A 16,907-nucleotide genomic window follows, 5' to 3' on the forward strand; every position below is an offset into this window, starting at 1 on the left:
GAAGGTCTCAGAATTATGTTCCAAAGACTATTTACAAAAAAAGTACCTCAAAAATGTGTTTTGTTTACTTTAACTTCCAGACTCCATTTTCGAATACAAAGGACCAGGACTGTATTCCAATTTGAGTCCAAGTCAATTTTGAGTCCTTTTTTTACCAAATCCACGAAAATTCACTAGAGACAAGACTCGCATACCATAGCTCTGCAAGGGACTTCTCAACATAGGGAAACCTCTATTTCGTATGACCAGAGGGAAATGCATAGCATAATTAATTTTGTAACCGATTTTTTAATTGATCTCGACACGGTTTATCTATATTTTAGAAAAAGAAGGAATATTTTGTCAAACAAAAAAAAATATTGTTTTCTATCGTCTTTGTCATAAAACAGACTTTCATTGACGAATACATTTCGTCTAATCTTGTCAAATTACATTAACACAGAATTACATATAAATATTACACATCAAAATTGCATATTATCAGGTTAATACTTGATACTGCATTCCATTTGGCCCATATAATAAAAAGATGTAGATTGTATTTGAAATATGATATCATTGAATGATACAGGGCTATTAATGTAAGTTTTTGACTTTTTCTAATATAAAAATTACGAATTTTTAACCATATTAATATTTTTGTAGGTCCATGCTTGTTAATAAAAAAAATATGGGCCCTTACAGGGTAGAGTTTTAAATTCCATTTTGATGAAATTTTTAAAATAATAAATGTCTTCTATTTAAAAAAATGTCATTTGAAAGTAAAAACAGGATGGGTGGTTTAATATGAGTTACATGGCGACTGTAAGATTCGCCCAGGAAATTTCGACATCATATATATAAACTAGGGCGTAAATGTATGTTTTCACTTAATTTTTCTGGGTAAAAATGAACCTAGCTTCACTTGAAGTCCAAGGTAATTCATTTTTTTATCTAAAATAACTTGAAATCAGGTAATTTAAATTAAATTTGGATGTGTATAATTTTCTATTCAATGAATGTTTTGGAATTCAAACTTTTTTTTTACTGTGGTACTGTATTTCTCCTGCGATTTAGATGGAAGTAACACGAAAAGACAAAGTATACTTTTTTTTTTGTATAATAGCAATTGTTGTAAAAAGCGGATTATATAGAGGAGAATGAGGATACTTGTAACGGAGGAGACATGTTACACTGCCAATAACTTCAAAATGTAAAATTATCTAACTACCCTGTTCTTATAGAATTTTATGTCTTCCTTTATTTATCAAAGCAACATAAAACCCAGGTTGCCTAATGCTTACTGTTATAGAGAACTTTAACATTTAAATTTTTGACACAAAAAGTAAACATTTTAGGTCATATATTGTTGATATATATTTCTATTATAAAACATGAGATTTTAATTTTATTTTATTCAATGTCATAGTCTAGCATGTTGTTCAATTTAATTAACATGTTTGCAATATATTATTAGTTTCAATATTCAGTTCACATCATCTATTCTGATTCCAACACTATGTAGGAGACTAGTTACACCCTATTTTTATTATATATATGTAGTATCTCCAGAATAATACAAGCTTCTTATAATTACTGAAACATAAGTTGTATTCTCGAGTAAACGTAAACAACTGAGACAGTTTATACAGAATAATAGATTAAGAAATACTCTTGGGAAGAACGTGGAAGCAACTTGTATAGCTGAACGCTACACTATTTCCCTCCCGGTTTGAAATTACGAAACATGGGTAAAATAACGATTAAAAAATGTAAATTAAATAAAACACGTCAAAATACTAATATAAATGGAAACATAAGCTAAAATAAAATAGTCATCATGTTTCTCTAATATTTAGAAAATACCGTCATATGGAGTTTAAGAGGTCCTCTGATTGGGGCACTCATTATGAAGGCTTTCTTGGCTAACCACAACTTTCTTTCTTCAGGTGAAGTATCTTTGCTAACTGGAGAGTGATGATTTGTCCTGAAATTATTATTAGATGTTTTCTCCCTTTCAAACACATCAGGGAGAGAGTGAGAACGAATTTCTTTCCCAAATTACATTAAATCTATTGATATCACGATCTTGACGGGTTTCATCTAAGGTAACTCCTTCTCACCCCTGAAGTTGGACCATGTAGGATTTTTAGCCTTGAGGGCGTGGAAGAGGGGCTTCTGGTCCGTAAAGACAGTTACAGCACGTCCTTCGATAAAATATTGAAAGTGACGCAGGGCTTCTCTAACATTAAAGAGCTCTCTTTCAAATGTAGAGTACCTCCTCTGCGTAGGGTTCAGAGCTCTACTCAATAACCCTAATGGGAGGAAGTCTCCCTGTCCATATTGCTGCTCGAAAACACTTCCAATCGCTTGGTCAGGGGCATCGACCGTAAGGAAAAGCTCCCCCTCCGAAGAATAATGCTTCAAAGTGGCAATACTAGAGAGGTGTTTCGCAATTTGAAGAAAGATTTTTTGCCCTCTTTAGTCTACTCAATCTTGGAACATTTAAATTTTGGGATTAATTTCTATAGAGGAGCTAACAACTTCCCCAGACTAGGAATAAATCTACAATAATAATTCACCATTCCAATTAGCTTGTGAAGGTCCTTGCCCTTACCAGGTTGATCAAGCATCTCGATTTGCTTTAGCTTTTCTTCAATTTGCTGCCCAAGGAACTCGATCTCCGGTCAGCAAAACTTTATTTTTTCCATATTGTAAGCACGTTTTAAATCCAATTTAGTAAAGAATTTACAACCTCCAATATTCCTTATAAAATCATGAGTAACGGTCTCGAAGGGTTAAGGTTTTCAACTGCCGGTAGTCACCAACCATGCACCAAGAACCATCCTACTTTGGTACCAAGTAAATTGGGGAAGACGAATTGGATTTTGACCTGCTTATAATTCCAGCCGACAATAGCTTAGCTTTCTTTTTTCATTATAGTCTCTTTTTCAGGAGTTAGACGGCGAGTACGTGACAATTAGGATTTCCCATTGCAAAAAATTTCGTACTGAACTGCATGCCGTGGCTCCGGATAGAATTATTCTTCAGACTGAGGAGTGGGATATCGAGCTAGTATTTTCCTAGCAATGTTCCACCTTTCTTCTATCACCGAAGAAGTAAGTTCGTTCTTTTGCTGTGAACCTAGTTCCATTAATACCATAATATTTTCTAAAATTATTTTCGATTATGTCTTTTTAACGTTTTGTGCTACTTCGACATTTACCTCTCAAAATTTAATGACCTCCTACTGTTACCATATACAATTTTCATGCCAAGTTAGATTAAAATTGATTTGAAACTTTTGCTGTAATCCTGATGACGAACAGACAAAAAAAACCAGCGAAGGTTTCGTTAAATTAACATACGTACTAAATACTTAATAATGCTTTGTTTCTGGGGCAACATGTTTACTTATAGTTTCAGATACATTTGGTGATACAGTTCCTTATCTAAGGGTACTGGGGCGTCCACAGGGAGTGGCCTGGAGGGACTGTAGCCCCTTCCCAAATTAATTATTTTTTTATTTTTACTAGAAAATGTAATATTTGAATTTTTTGTGAATAGCTATCGATGTTTGAAATATAATTTTTTGTGGACAGCTCAGGATTTTCAAAAATTTTCCCTAAAATTTAATTTTAGATTTTTTTTTCTAAGAGTTTAAGTTTTGAAATTTAATTTTTAAAAATTTTTTCCCAAAAATTTAATTTTTTGTTAATAGCTATAGGTTTTTGAATTTTTTTTTTTCAAGAAATGTTATTTTTTTGTCAATAATTGCTGTTTTTATTAATAATTGTGGATTAAAAAAAAAATCCAAAAAATTTAATATTTAAAGTTGAGTTTTTGAAATTTTATTGAATAAAATTTTAATTTTAATGTAAGTATAATATAAATTTTATATACTAATTGTAAAACTGCAGGGTTGGGACCAAATACTAAATTATTTTGCTTAACAATAGTTTATTTTTAAATGTGTCCCCAATCTTGTGATTACTGAGAGGTGTAATAATAATATACAGGTCTAAAAAATCCTTTCAAATATGGCCTTTTATAAAAAAAAAGTTCTTAAATATTACAAAGAAATAAAAATTACTTCCCTGGCCTCTCCTTGAATATAGGTGAAGTTACTAGATGGCATCGATAACTGATAACTAATGTTCTTTTCCTTTGGAGTTGAGATTATTATTTTTTAATGATAATTATTTTCCAGAAGAATCTATTTTATGGTTGTGATATCATACAACCAAATACTTAACAACCAATCATCAACGTATGTCATTAAAACTTGAACAACAAGAAATACTAGTCCATTTTTAAAGTGAAATTTAATAATACATAGACCCAGTATTTGTTATGTATTATAATTTGTAACCTATTATAAGTATGTAACTCCTAGATATAAAGGCAATTTCTTTTCTTTTCTTTTTATTGTTTGTTTCTTCTTTTCTTTTTTTACATGCTATAAATAAATTTTTCAAATACGTATGCCCTAATTAATTAGAGAACCAGAGAATGTTTCTTAATAAAATTTATTTTTCTGTGTCTATGGAGTATGTATAAATTTGTTTTTATTGTACATATATATTATTCTATAAATGCGTTTTGAATTGTAAAAATAATATCGATCACAGTTTTAACCCTGTTATCCGCTCTATCCAGGGTTTATAATACGTCATTCTCATGTAAACACCAGGTAAATCAGGATATGCGCATTTGATTCCATGGGATACCGTTCCTGCCAGAACCCAACTACGATCATCCTTCTGTACCATAAGAGGACCTCCGCTATCTCCCTATACAACGATAAACATATTTATATAATTAATATTAGCAGCTCTTGTTATAAACGGAACAAAAAACAAAAATCTCACCTCGCAGGAATCTTTGATACCTTCATCATAACCAGCGCAAAGAAATGAGTCTAAAACAGTTTTTTTATGTCCAGAGCGCGTGAACATCTTTTGACATTTGTCATTTGTAATTATAGGAACTGATACTTGATGTAAAACATTGGGTACGTTACCCCCTTTGAAAAAAGGAAATCAGAGATGCAATGAAAACACCTCAAAAACACTGAACAAAACATTCACTTACCATATTCTAATTTTCCCCATCCTGTCACTATGCCCATTTTCCCCTCAAATACTGTTGAAATATCTGGCATACAAATGGGAACGATGTGAGGCTGTCTTTCAATCTCTGATTCTAGCTCTAAAATGGCTATATCGTTTTCAAAAGTAGGCTTCTTATAATCCTTATGTATAACGACTCTTTTGACCTTTTTTTGACGAGTGGCCATATGTTCTGTGTTGTCTGTTATATCATATTCACCTAATTCAACAAGAAGTGAAGCTAAGAACCTGAAAAATACACATTGATTTAGTAATGAAAATATTTAATAGTCCAGTCAATCTTTCCATTCAACAAGCAACGGAATTAACATATTTTCTCATTACTTGTAGCAGGGTATTGTATGTACATAATCCATAATCCCTAAGGCCAGTAAAAGAAAAGAGGTAATCTCTAAATATATTTAGTTAACACACAGTTGAATTTTTTCATACAGCTGTAGGCAGTAAAATACCTCGAATTAAGAGATGCTTGGTTAGTGAATATTTTATAAAACAATTTTCAGTATTAAATGTGGATAATGTTTTGGATAGCTATCAAGTTTTCTTGCTGGAGAACACTAATGCAATAACTGAAGGTGGGGCCTTGGACTCGAAAGCTGGGACTCTACTTGAACTCTCAAATTTTTCACTGAATATTACTATTTAAAGTATTTTTTTATCTTCTGAGCACTTGAACTAAAGTTGACTTAAACTTTTAGTATAAGGACTTTCTCCCATTCAGCTATTTTTGACAAGACACCATTGATTTTTGTAAGTTTATGCTTAAAAATTGAGAACTATCAAACACTTGTTGTATCATTTTGACTTTGTTCGTAATTTGAGGTTTTACTGTACATACATACATACTGATAAGTAACTGTACAATTTCCCAAAAGTATGACCGTAACATTATTTTCAAATATGAATAATTAATATCCATATTGATCTTTTTTTTTAACTATTTTTTGGTTAAGTAACCTTGTCTTAAAAATATAAGAAGAGTCTTAAATTAATCAATTAAATCAAGATTCATGAATTTGTATATTTACTGTGATAATTTGTAAAACAATGAAGGATCATTATCGACCCAATTACTTCAGGGAATAATTCTCAAGAAGTACAAATTTGTTTTAGGTTTTGGTCAGAAAATTCTAGACCAATCTGATACCATTATAATTTTGTAAGAATAAACTAAATAGGTCCAAAGTTTGGTCTGGGCCGGTCTCGTAGTAAAATTGGTATACACAGAAAATTCTCTCCTGATTGTTACCAAAAAAAAAAATAAAGGATCATTTATTTCCTTTTTTTAAAATGACATTTTAGTTGTGGTCTAGAAGAAATAAGTAAACACCGTAAAAAAAAAAAAAAATGATATCACACCGATTCTCAAAACTAGTACAAATATATATATATATATATATAATAATAATGAACAGTTTAAAGTCCCATGGTAATCGAATGATCTTTTACTCAGATGAGAAACAAAGGACTGTCGACAGATCCCAAGACATCCAAAACGATATATACTTGTCCACAGAGAGAGCTAAAGTCCACTATGTCTTTAAACTCAAATTTGCGGATAGCATCATGGCCCTTAGGGTCATTGAAAGTAACGGCAGTATCAAACCCCATCTTTTTAAGCCAAAGAAGAGGTTGGTTGCCGACATGTACTAAACTCTTGTCTGACCAAATGATACCTTGAATGAAAACTGAGGCCAATGGTGTCGATTTCCTGATTGAACAAGACTCAGCCCCTCTCACAAGGCTCCAAGACCAAACCTTTTAAAAGACCAAATTTGTTCGGCCAAAACTTGCTGAAAGAAAAGAAGGTGTCATTTTAAGACCCCCGGACTTGGCTCTCTAACTCCCCGATATGAATCCCATGGATTACTTATTTTAGGGGGAGTTAGAGATAAAGGTTTCTGCCAATTTACACAACAGCATTGAATCCTTGAAGCCCTCCATCATCAAGTACTGGGACAAAGTCTCCCTGCAGACGTGGTCAAGGCCTGCAAATCCTTTAGGACTCGTGTCGAGGGAAGATGGCTGACACATCGAATTATTTTTTTCCTTTTGAATTATTAGAACTTGTAAATAAAATTTAAAATCTAAATAACTTTAAAGGTGGTCCGGATTTACCTGAGCACCCTGTAAACCACAAGAAGATGGTTTGCATTTCAATTTATCAGAAATCAATGAACACATTTTCCAGAATTTAAAGAGCATCCAGTACGCTGAGAACCATTTTTTATGCGGCAAGAGGAGTCAGTGGTATGTAACTCTCAGATGTGGATATTTTAGAGGGGATCAAAAGTTAGACAGGTATAATAATTAAGTTTTCTTATCTTAAACAAAGGAAGTATTGTTTTGCTTTTAAAATTTTGACTAAATGGTTGGCTTAGAAAAGATAAATTAACAAAAAAATTTTAAAGACAAATTTAACATATGATCTTTTAAAAGACAAAAAGTTGACTTTAATGAATATTGTTAATTTTAATGTGTGACAAAAAAAAGACCAAATTTTGATAACATACTTGAATTCCTTGACAAAAAACGTTGTCTCTTCCACGAATTGACAACAATATTTTTGTGGGAAATAAGAATTATCTAAATCAATGACATTTTAGATCGTTTTGTCTTCTTTCTTGCAAATTTTGATAAATTCAAGCAAGCAAAAAAAAAAAAAAATTGATATAAGATAACAAAGATATGCTTGAATACCTTGTGACAATAACATAATTATATTTTTTTTTATTAGCGTGTCATACTTTTTTTCTCAATTTCATACTCAATGCATATAAAATGATGCCAATGTTGATACATGAATCATTAGCGACGTCCGCATGATTATTTTGGGAGGTGAGGGGGTCAGTTAAAAAAAAAAAAATTGTATGGGTTTAAATATATTGACTTACCCAGGTTGGCAGTGAGCAGCTGTAAGAACATGTCGATCAGATATGAGAACACCTCCACATTTATTCTTTGTAAACAATCCAAGCCAAGTAGATTCTTTGACTAAGACCTGCCAAGGCCAATCTCCAAACTTGGTTTCAGAGCCTCCAACAATACGGCCTTGACCTCGAATGGGCCTTACACCACAATCTATATAATGTTTGTAGATAGATTAAATAATGAAATATTATGGTCATTGTACATATCGTTAGTTAAAAATGTCAAATTATTCCCGATTACATGTGTAAAAAAGTTGAGATATGAGCTGTTTTATTTGAACTTAACTGTTTATAATTCTCAAATAGATGACAAAGGCGTCCGCAGCGTTAATTTTTTTTGGCTGGGGATGGGGGAATGGGCTTGAATTTTGGATATTTTTTTATAAATCATAAAAATTATTTAAAAAAATTAAATTAATTGGAAAAAAATTTGAAAAGTTAAAATCTTTGAAAAAAATTTCAAAAAATTAAATTTATTGAAAATAAAAACGCAAAATTCATGACTTTTCTCAAAAAATTAGTTTTTTTGGAAAAATAATTTCAAAATCCACAGCTGTTCACAAATATTTCAAAAATCCATAGTTATTCTGAATAGATCAATTTTTTTGGAATAAAATTTCAAAAAATTCATAGCCATCCTTAACATGTTAACTTTTTTGGAAAAAAAGCATAAATCCATAGCTTTTAAAAAAAAAAAAATATTTTTAATTCAAATATTAAATTTTTGGGTGAAAAAATTGGAATATAAAAATCTTTTGGTGAAAAATCCTTGGCCTTCATAAAACATTAAAAGAATTAAATTAAATTTCTTAATAATAAGCAAAAATTCCTTTATTATTTTTTTTTTTTTGAGGGGGGGGGGGCAACAACTCAAGCCAAAGAGATGAATAAAGTCACATTGCTTTGATTTTTAATGACATTTCTATAATTTAGGGTTTTTAGACAGCATAATTATAAATTAAACTTTTGGAATGATTTTGTGATTTATAGTAGTCTTTAAAGTAAGTGAAAATCTGAAAATTATATAATTTGCAAATCGATTGGGCATATTTCAATTTATCATTCAATAAATAATTAATTAAATTCAAAAACTAGCAAAGTCCTTGAAAAACATAATTATTCCCTCATAAACCATTTTATCTTGTTTAATAAATTCAACTTTTTTATTGGTTAACTGATTTTTTAAATTATTGATATATTTAATTTCATCTCAAAAAATTACGTTCTATACAATTTTAAGTCAAATTATTGTAAATAACGATAATGTATCAGGGGCATCCGCAGGATTATATAAAAGGAAGGGAAGCCTGTTTATTTTGGATTTTTGCAGAAATATCCAAAAATTAAATTTAAAAAAAATTAAACTTCAAATATTAAATTTGTCGAATATTATTTTCAAAAATCCACAATTATTACAAAAAATTAATTTGTTTAGAAAAAAGTTTCCAAAATTAATTTTTTCGGAAAAAAGTTTCTACAATTAATTTTTTTGGAGAAAAATTTCAAAAATCCATAGATGTTCACAGAAAGTTATATTCTTTTGAAAAATGAAATAGATGTTCAACTATTAAATTTTTGAAAAAAAAAAAAATCAAATATTAAATTTTCTATTAAAACAAAAATTCCCTAATTTGGGGGAGAGGGAGCTCCACCCCAACCCCGCCAACTGGCCTTTGTACATCGGCTCAAAAGCAATCTTGAACTAAAATCATGAAAAATAGAAATTTAAAATTTAGTTTTTATTTTATAAATATATACGACCCATTATTTCATTCACTTAATTCTGTAAATTATGGATTTTATATGACAATTAATGGGATAAGTTGATATACTCAATATTGTTCACTATAGTTTTGATATTGGAACCTTTATTTGATTTATGAGAAGATTAACTTGTCTCCAATGTGACCTGTTAAATGTATTAAACAATAAAAAATATTATTTTAATTGTGAATACAAAAATTTGCAAACTCAACTGAAGTTTGTGACGCCTCTAAAGTATTCATTAGAATAATTTATAAATAAAAACAGAATAACATTTGTTAATGATAATATAAATGTTATTCAAATTGATTTTTGTGAAAAATGATCCCATCTTGTTATTGTATTGATGTAGCATAAATATAGAAGAAAATATATGACTTCAATCTTTTAGTACTTTACATAGATTATACATTTTTTTAAACTGACATTGACTTGAAATAATGTAAAATATCTAAGTGTAGATGTGGCTTTCACAAAATTAGAATATTTTGACATTAATTTAACCCCTCAATCTAAAATTCAACATTTTTTTAAATGTTAAATTTGGCAGTAGCCAAACACCATGTGCAGCGTGGTTAAGCAATAATTACACTCCTCGTCAGGGTTTGAAGTCTTTGGATATAGTAAAGCGTGTGTGCCAGTGGAAAATCTTATCCAACAAGCTTGAAAAGCAAGACTCTTAGCCGAATGTTCCCCCTGGACTTTCAGGAGTCCGATACACAACAAAATACCAACTAAAGGCTCCATCATTAGTGCTAACCAAGAGCCTAGGTTTATAATGAACTTCTCTGCAAAGTTCTGTACGAGGCTGAAACTGGTCATTAAGCCAATAGGTGGCTATATTGATTGTATTTATGAATTAAATTTTCAAAATTTAATGATATCTTTTGAAATATTACAATTTCTATAATTTTCAAAAAGTGTTGCATTTTAGACAGAGGAGTCTGTATTTCTTTCTTTACTAAATTGCAGCACAATTAACTATAATTACCTTTTCTATAGTCCCATTTACGTGTTGTTGTTGTGGTTGATGTTGTTGTTGTGGCGATAGTAGTGGTTGTGGTGGTCGTAGTAGTTGTTGTAGTAGTCGTGGTTGTTGTAGTAGTAGTAGTAGTCGTGGTTGTCGTCGTCGTCGTCGTTTTGGTGGTGGTTGTTGTCGAAGTTGTGGTTGTAGTCTGAAAGCGAAAGTAAAATTATAATTATTTATTTCTCAAAGTTATATCCATATAAAAAGTTACAGTCATTAGAGTTGTAGAAAATATGATTTAAAACGGTTCTAATATTTTTTGTAATTGCTCATCTGAGCAGTGTTTTTATCCTCCAAAGCCGTTATCAAATTATTCCTTATTCTTGAGGTGGTAACATGTCAATTTAAAGTAACTATGTGTACGAGTGTATTCATGAAAGACAGAATGTAACGCTGATGATTTACTAGGAGTTTCAAGCATTGCCCTTGTTGTTGGGGTATCCCCCCCCCTCTACAATAAAAAAATTTCTAAATCACCCCTCTTCAATGAAAAATCCCACTTTATAAAACAGACATCCCTTCACCCAGCATTTTGTATAATTTAAACAATGAATATGGACATTGGACACTCTTTCTATATTAACACTTTAGCTAACTTTATTTGATGTATATATTCACATATTGCATTGAAATTACACTTTAATCAACTGTATTTTCAAAACTTTCTCGAAGGAGAAATTTCCAAACCCCCAATAATCAGAGTATATCGTAGAATATTCCCCTGGTTTGATTTTACAACTCGACCGCTGGTTATAAATGTAAGTCTTTGTTGGACTCTGAGTAGAATTGAGGATCGACATCAAAATAATTCCTGCCTACCTCCATCCTAGTGACAGAATTGAATTTGTGTTTATATCCTTCATCTCATAGGTGCTCACAACTTATCTAATAAAAAGTCATGACAGCTAAGCTGTTCTTCTCCCAATCACTCTTCAAATTGTTATAGTTATTATGTTTTTTTAGTAAAACGGGTAGTCATACTATCTACAACTCTAGTTATCTAGTATAATATAATCTTTTAGTAGGTGTTTGTATATCCGTCCGCTAATAATACACACAACTAGGGTATTTATTTCACAAACGGAGACATATGCCGACTTTAGACATCAAATAAAAGTTGTTCAGAATTCTAAGTTACGTAAGCTATGTTTTATTCTTTGTCAGACCAAATTCCTAATTGTCGAGGTTAAGTTTGTTTTTTTTGCAAATAAGTTGATTTTTTCATAAAACAAGATCGATTCCTCGTGTCTCAAAGTTTTTTTAAGGCATGGTTTGTAGATTCGAAAATGCACTATAAAAATTAAAAATCCAAAAAACGAAAAAGGGAGAACGTACATAAATTTAATATAAATTAAAAAAAGGGAATTACAAAGAGGATTAGCTAGTTTGTCTTAGTATTCTTTGGATGTGTATAATAAAATAAATAAAAAGGATAAATCCTTGTCATCATATAAAAATAAAGTCCGGATAAAAATTACGAATTGAACAAAACAAAGAATAAAAGCTCAAAATAAAAACTAGCTCATTCTTCCCAGCTGTCGACTTATCTCCCTTATCTGTGTTTTGAACGTTGACTGATTGAACTCGAATTAGCACTTGTTCAGCTCTGAACAATTGCTGAATAATGAAACATAATTCGGAACAATTGGTTAACTACAGCCAACTAATTTTGGGCCTTTTTGTTTGTTTTTCGTAAGATATGTTGAGAGATACAATAAAGGTAAAGACGTGAGAGCCCGTACTAATTATTTGACTATTGCATATTTTTTATTATTAATATTTGAAAAATTCGTAATAATCACACTTATCATGACCATATGGTATCCTTGAAATGGAATATAAAAGTACATATAATGTAATTGCATAGTCTGCCCCTATTCTTGAATTGTATTTTTTTATCTCAGCACTATTTTCTCGTTTGACATGCCTCAATCTGGAACTCGCGTAGCCTACTATGAATTTATTATAAAAAAACAGGATTTTTAAGGACAAAAAATTTACATTTGGTGTTTTAAGTTTTTTACATATTTGTGCATTGAACAGTAATATGATCCGTTTTATACATTATAACCGATCACTGTCATAATTTTGTTTGTTCAAATGAAATATAAAACATATCATTTCTATACTTTTCCTTTCAAAATTTACTCTAGTTTTCTACATATTTAATATTCTAAATATCTTACCAAATAAAGGCATTTGCCATTTAATTAAATTAACAAAGAACATGAAATAAACAAATTAATATCCTTATATTGAAAAAAGTTATATTGATGTTTTAACTCAGCTCGGGATGTTTTTTTTTGTAAAAAATAATAATATTATACAGTAATTAATATGACTAAGTAATAGTTCAAGGTCTTTTGTTCATTCAAATTAAGAAAACGATAATTAATTATTTGGATCTAATCCTCATACGATAAGGCTTTGATAGAGATATTTATATAAAACTATCTTCATATATTCCTTTCAAATATGCATGTATTACAAGGAGTCGAAATTTAATCTTTTTTCGTTTTTTATAATGGTCAAAATATAAAAAAAACACAAGGTAGAAAAAGAATCCTCATTTTTGATCAGGGATTTTATACTTGAAATCAGAACCATAACTACGGAAAAAGGGGGGGGGTACCTTCTTGCCAAATTTGTTGAAAATAAATAGTTTTTTGGTCATTTTTTTATGTTTTTTATTCTGTCCAAACTTCAAAAGTTTGTCAAAAAGCCCCCCCCCCCCCTCAAGAAAAATCCTTGTAACAGCCCTGTTTAAAATTTCAAAATGTTCTTACTGTTGTTGTGGTAGACGTGGTAGTCGATGGTGTTGTGGTAGTCGAGGTTGTTGTCGAGGATGTGGAGCTGGCTGTGCTGCTCGAAATTGGGAGTCTCTTAGTTTGAGTCTCTGAGGAGCTCAGACTTACCTCATTCCCATTTTCTAAAAGCTCCAATAGAGGAGGAATGTTTTCATTGAATTCGGATAACACGTCATTAAATAAAGAACCGATAAGTGAGTCTATATTTCCATTATCTACAATTAGCTCATTACTCCCGACATTTTGATCCTCCTTTTCTTTTATCCTTGTCATGGTAGCCGGCTTCATCATTTCATTTTGAAAACTTGAGGTTTTATTTATGGAGGAAATAATAGTGCCTAATAGTTCTAGGGCGTCTGGACGCGGTTTATTCACTTGGACCTCATTCAGAGAGGAGTTGAGTTGACTTGAGGACTCAGATGTGTTGTTGAGAGCACAGCATGCACCAAAAAGGAATCCATCGATGCATGTGCCGAGTATATCTCCATTCATTTTGTAGCATTGAAAGTTGAACATACATTCTCCACCTTTTCCTTCCACTGAGCAGGGCTTTCGGTCAATTTCTAAATGTGCAGATACTGAAAATAAATATTGAAATACATATTTAAGCAATTGCATAAATTGGTTAAGCAACTTTTTTCGAGTAGTAATTATCCTCCTCAAAGGGTTTTTTATTTAATAATTTTGTATAATACCAGTATATAATAATTATCATAATACTAGTGATACTACATAAAAAAATAGGCATTATTTATGTTATCCTCTATGTAAATTATATAAGACAATCAATCTTTTATTTCTATGCATATGTATAAAAATATTCAGTTTACGATATATTGTAATTATAAGAAGGAGATAGGTCCACCTAATGAAAATAATTCATTTTATTTAAGACCAGGATGTTCTCAGCCTTGACCCAACTCATGAGTAAAAGGTAGTAAAGCATGAAAAAACTTGTGGCCATCAAACAAATGTTGGAAACCAATTTAATAAGATTATATATAATTCGTATATATATTATAAATCATAGAAGGGATAATTAAATATAAAGAATTTCATTGTAACTCACGCCAAGGACATCATTTTGTTCGTTTCAAATTCATTAACAAGAAAGAAAAACGAATAGAAAATCAATTTCTTAAGAGAAAAAAAAAGTAACATAATAATATATTATTATTGTAAGTAATTCAAAGATCTTCATCGTTTGTATTTTATGAATGTATGTAGTTACTTTTACTTTCAACGACGACAGAACGAAAGAAAATTGAAAGTAAAAACATTTTCTACTTAATAGTTTGTAGGCATACTTTTGTTGTCAAATTGAGTAGAAGTTTACTTGTGTATGTAGGTATAAGTCAACCAACCTGGATACGTGTGTATTGCACTGTAGGTGGAAGAAGAAAAAAACTAACCTTAGCAAAAAAAAATTATAGGCTGTACCCTTGAAATTAAAATATTGGTAAAAATACTCAGGGGGAAAAAAATAACTACATGGAGAACTTTTCATACAAATAAATACACGTTTACTTTGTAAAGGGAAAAATGATTATTTATCGAAACGGTGATGTAAAAAAAAAAGAAGATAATTGCGTGTAGATACACCTATACTTTGGCTCTCCCCTATCAACTTTCACTTGTAACAGTTACAGAATGATATATAAGGCAAAATTCCAAGCAAAAATTGCTTATATAAAAATCTTATTGTTATTATTGAGTTCTCAAAAAAGGCTTGAATAAAAACGAAGGGAGAAATCTCTTTTTATTTTTAAATAAATGTAAGTATGTACATATATAGAAATTGAGAAATATTGCTAATACCAAAGTACATTAAAATAATTACTATTGCAAAATAATATCAATAAATTATAATCTTAATTGGAAAGGGATTTTTTCTTGTACAGTTCATTTTATGTCAAGTAAATAAATATGTATATTTTTTCAACTAGCCAAATCAAAATGAAAGTGAAAAATGTAGTATTTGCCTATTGTTTCACTCTTTTCTTGCAAAAAAATCATTCAAAATGCCTCTTTATATTATATTATACCTATACAATATTAACAAGTAATCAAACTCTGTTGCTTACATAGACAGTTTCTCTTTTATCTGTCATATGAAGCTACATGTTCACTTTGTATATACAACCTGGTTTATTTAACAATATAAGACATGAAAACAACAAGTATGTTTCTATGGCTGTTCTGAATGATTTTCTAACCATTTTCCCCCATCAATAATGTTTACCTGAGATAAACAAATAATGTGTTTACAATCATTTTCCCATCACCCCATAAGATGCTCATCTCCTGACCTTGGTACAACAAAAACAAAAGTAAACGACACTCTACTATGTTTGTTTAATTGATATGTGCAATTGAATTATTAATAATATATGATTGAATCACTTACTGTGTCTTGGAGATACTTTATACAAGGGATGAGGCGAGTGTGAATCAATGCAAATGAATTGACTACTGAAAATGAGTAAAAGTGTAACACGAACAACATTCATTTTGAAACAGGTTTGTCTATATATATTTAAAAAATTCACAAAAGTTTTTTTGCTTAAAATGATTCACTTTCTATTTTCATGATTTTCGTTGCTGAGGGTTTTTCGTCTAATATATATGAAGAGATAATATATTATAATATAGCATATAAAGGCTTAGAGGTGTTGAATTAGTTTATATATATATTGTCACACTTTTCTTTTAACGAACAAGATGGATTGCTGGTCCTCTAAAGAGGATGGCATGTCCCGAAATCCTTGGGAAAACTCCAATGTATTCTAATGTCAAAGTATTGTACTATATGTAAATCTATCTATTATGGTGTTTGTTAAAAAATAACCATACAGAGATGATGATGACTTGTTATGCCTCCTAGGTCGGCTATTTTATTACTACCATCCACTACCATTACTACATCTACAACCAACTCCTGTACTATTAACATACATATATATTATGTTCTTATCACGGTTATTTTGAGAAGAAAGAAGAAAAAAAATCGTTACCTGGCTGGCTCAAGAAGTAAGAAGTAATGAAAAGAATTTATAATAGATATCTCGGTAAGCGGTGGTTTATAATTGGCTAAAGAAACACATAGACCAAGTACATACATACATTGTCAGCGGAAAGAAACTCTCACAGTCATATCTCAGTCATGGTATGTGGTATATAACTTACTTATTTATAAGTAAGTTCCAAGACAATCTCGCAGATTTTTATACATATATGCAGCCTGTCAAATCAAAAGCAAGTATGAAGA

General features: G+C 30.4%; 1 protein-coding gene across 2 annotated transcripts; it reads right to left on the reverse strand.

Moving 5' to 3' along the window:
* Positions 1-4,492: 4,492 nt before the first annotated feature.
* On the reverse strand, positions 4,493-16,598 carry LOC121119950 (serine protease filzig). Of its 2 annotated transcripts, none has more exons than XM_040714799.2 (7): positions 16,047-16,598; positions 13,619-14,217; positions 10,797-10,980; positions 8,006-8,192; positions 5,074-5,339; positions 4,851-5,005; positions 4,493-4,772 (listed from the first exon to the last, which is right to left on the reverse strand). In XM_040714799.2, exons 1-7 carry the CDS (start codon positions 16,147-16,149, stop codon positions 4,605-4,607), a joined length of 1,662 nt encoding a protein of 553 aa, XP_040570733.1. In that variant the 5' UTR covers positions 16,150-16,598; the 3' UTR covers positions 4,493-4,604. The 2 variants fall into 2 exon arrangements, with proteins under 2 accessions (XP_040570733.1, XP_071745735.1); XM_071889634.1 differs by lacking the exon at positions 16,047-16,598 and adding an exon at positions 14,709-14,857.
* Positions 16,599-16,907: the final 309 nt, after the last annotated feature.

This window comes from Lepeophtheirus salmonis, chromosome 6 (assembly GCF_016086655.4).
Source record: "Lepeophtheirus salmonis chromosome 6, UVic_Lsal_1.4, whole genome shotgun sequence".
Classification (NCBI taxonomy): Eukaryota; Metazoa; Arthropoda; class Copepoda; order Siphonostomatoida; family Caligidae; genus Lepeophtheirus; species Lepeophtheirus salmonis.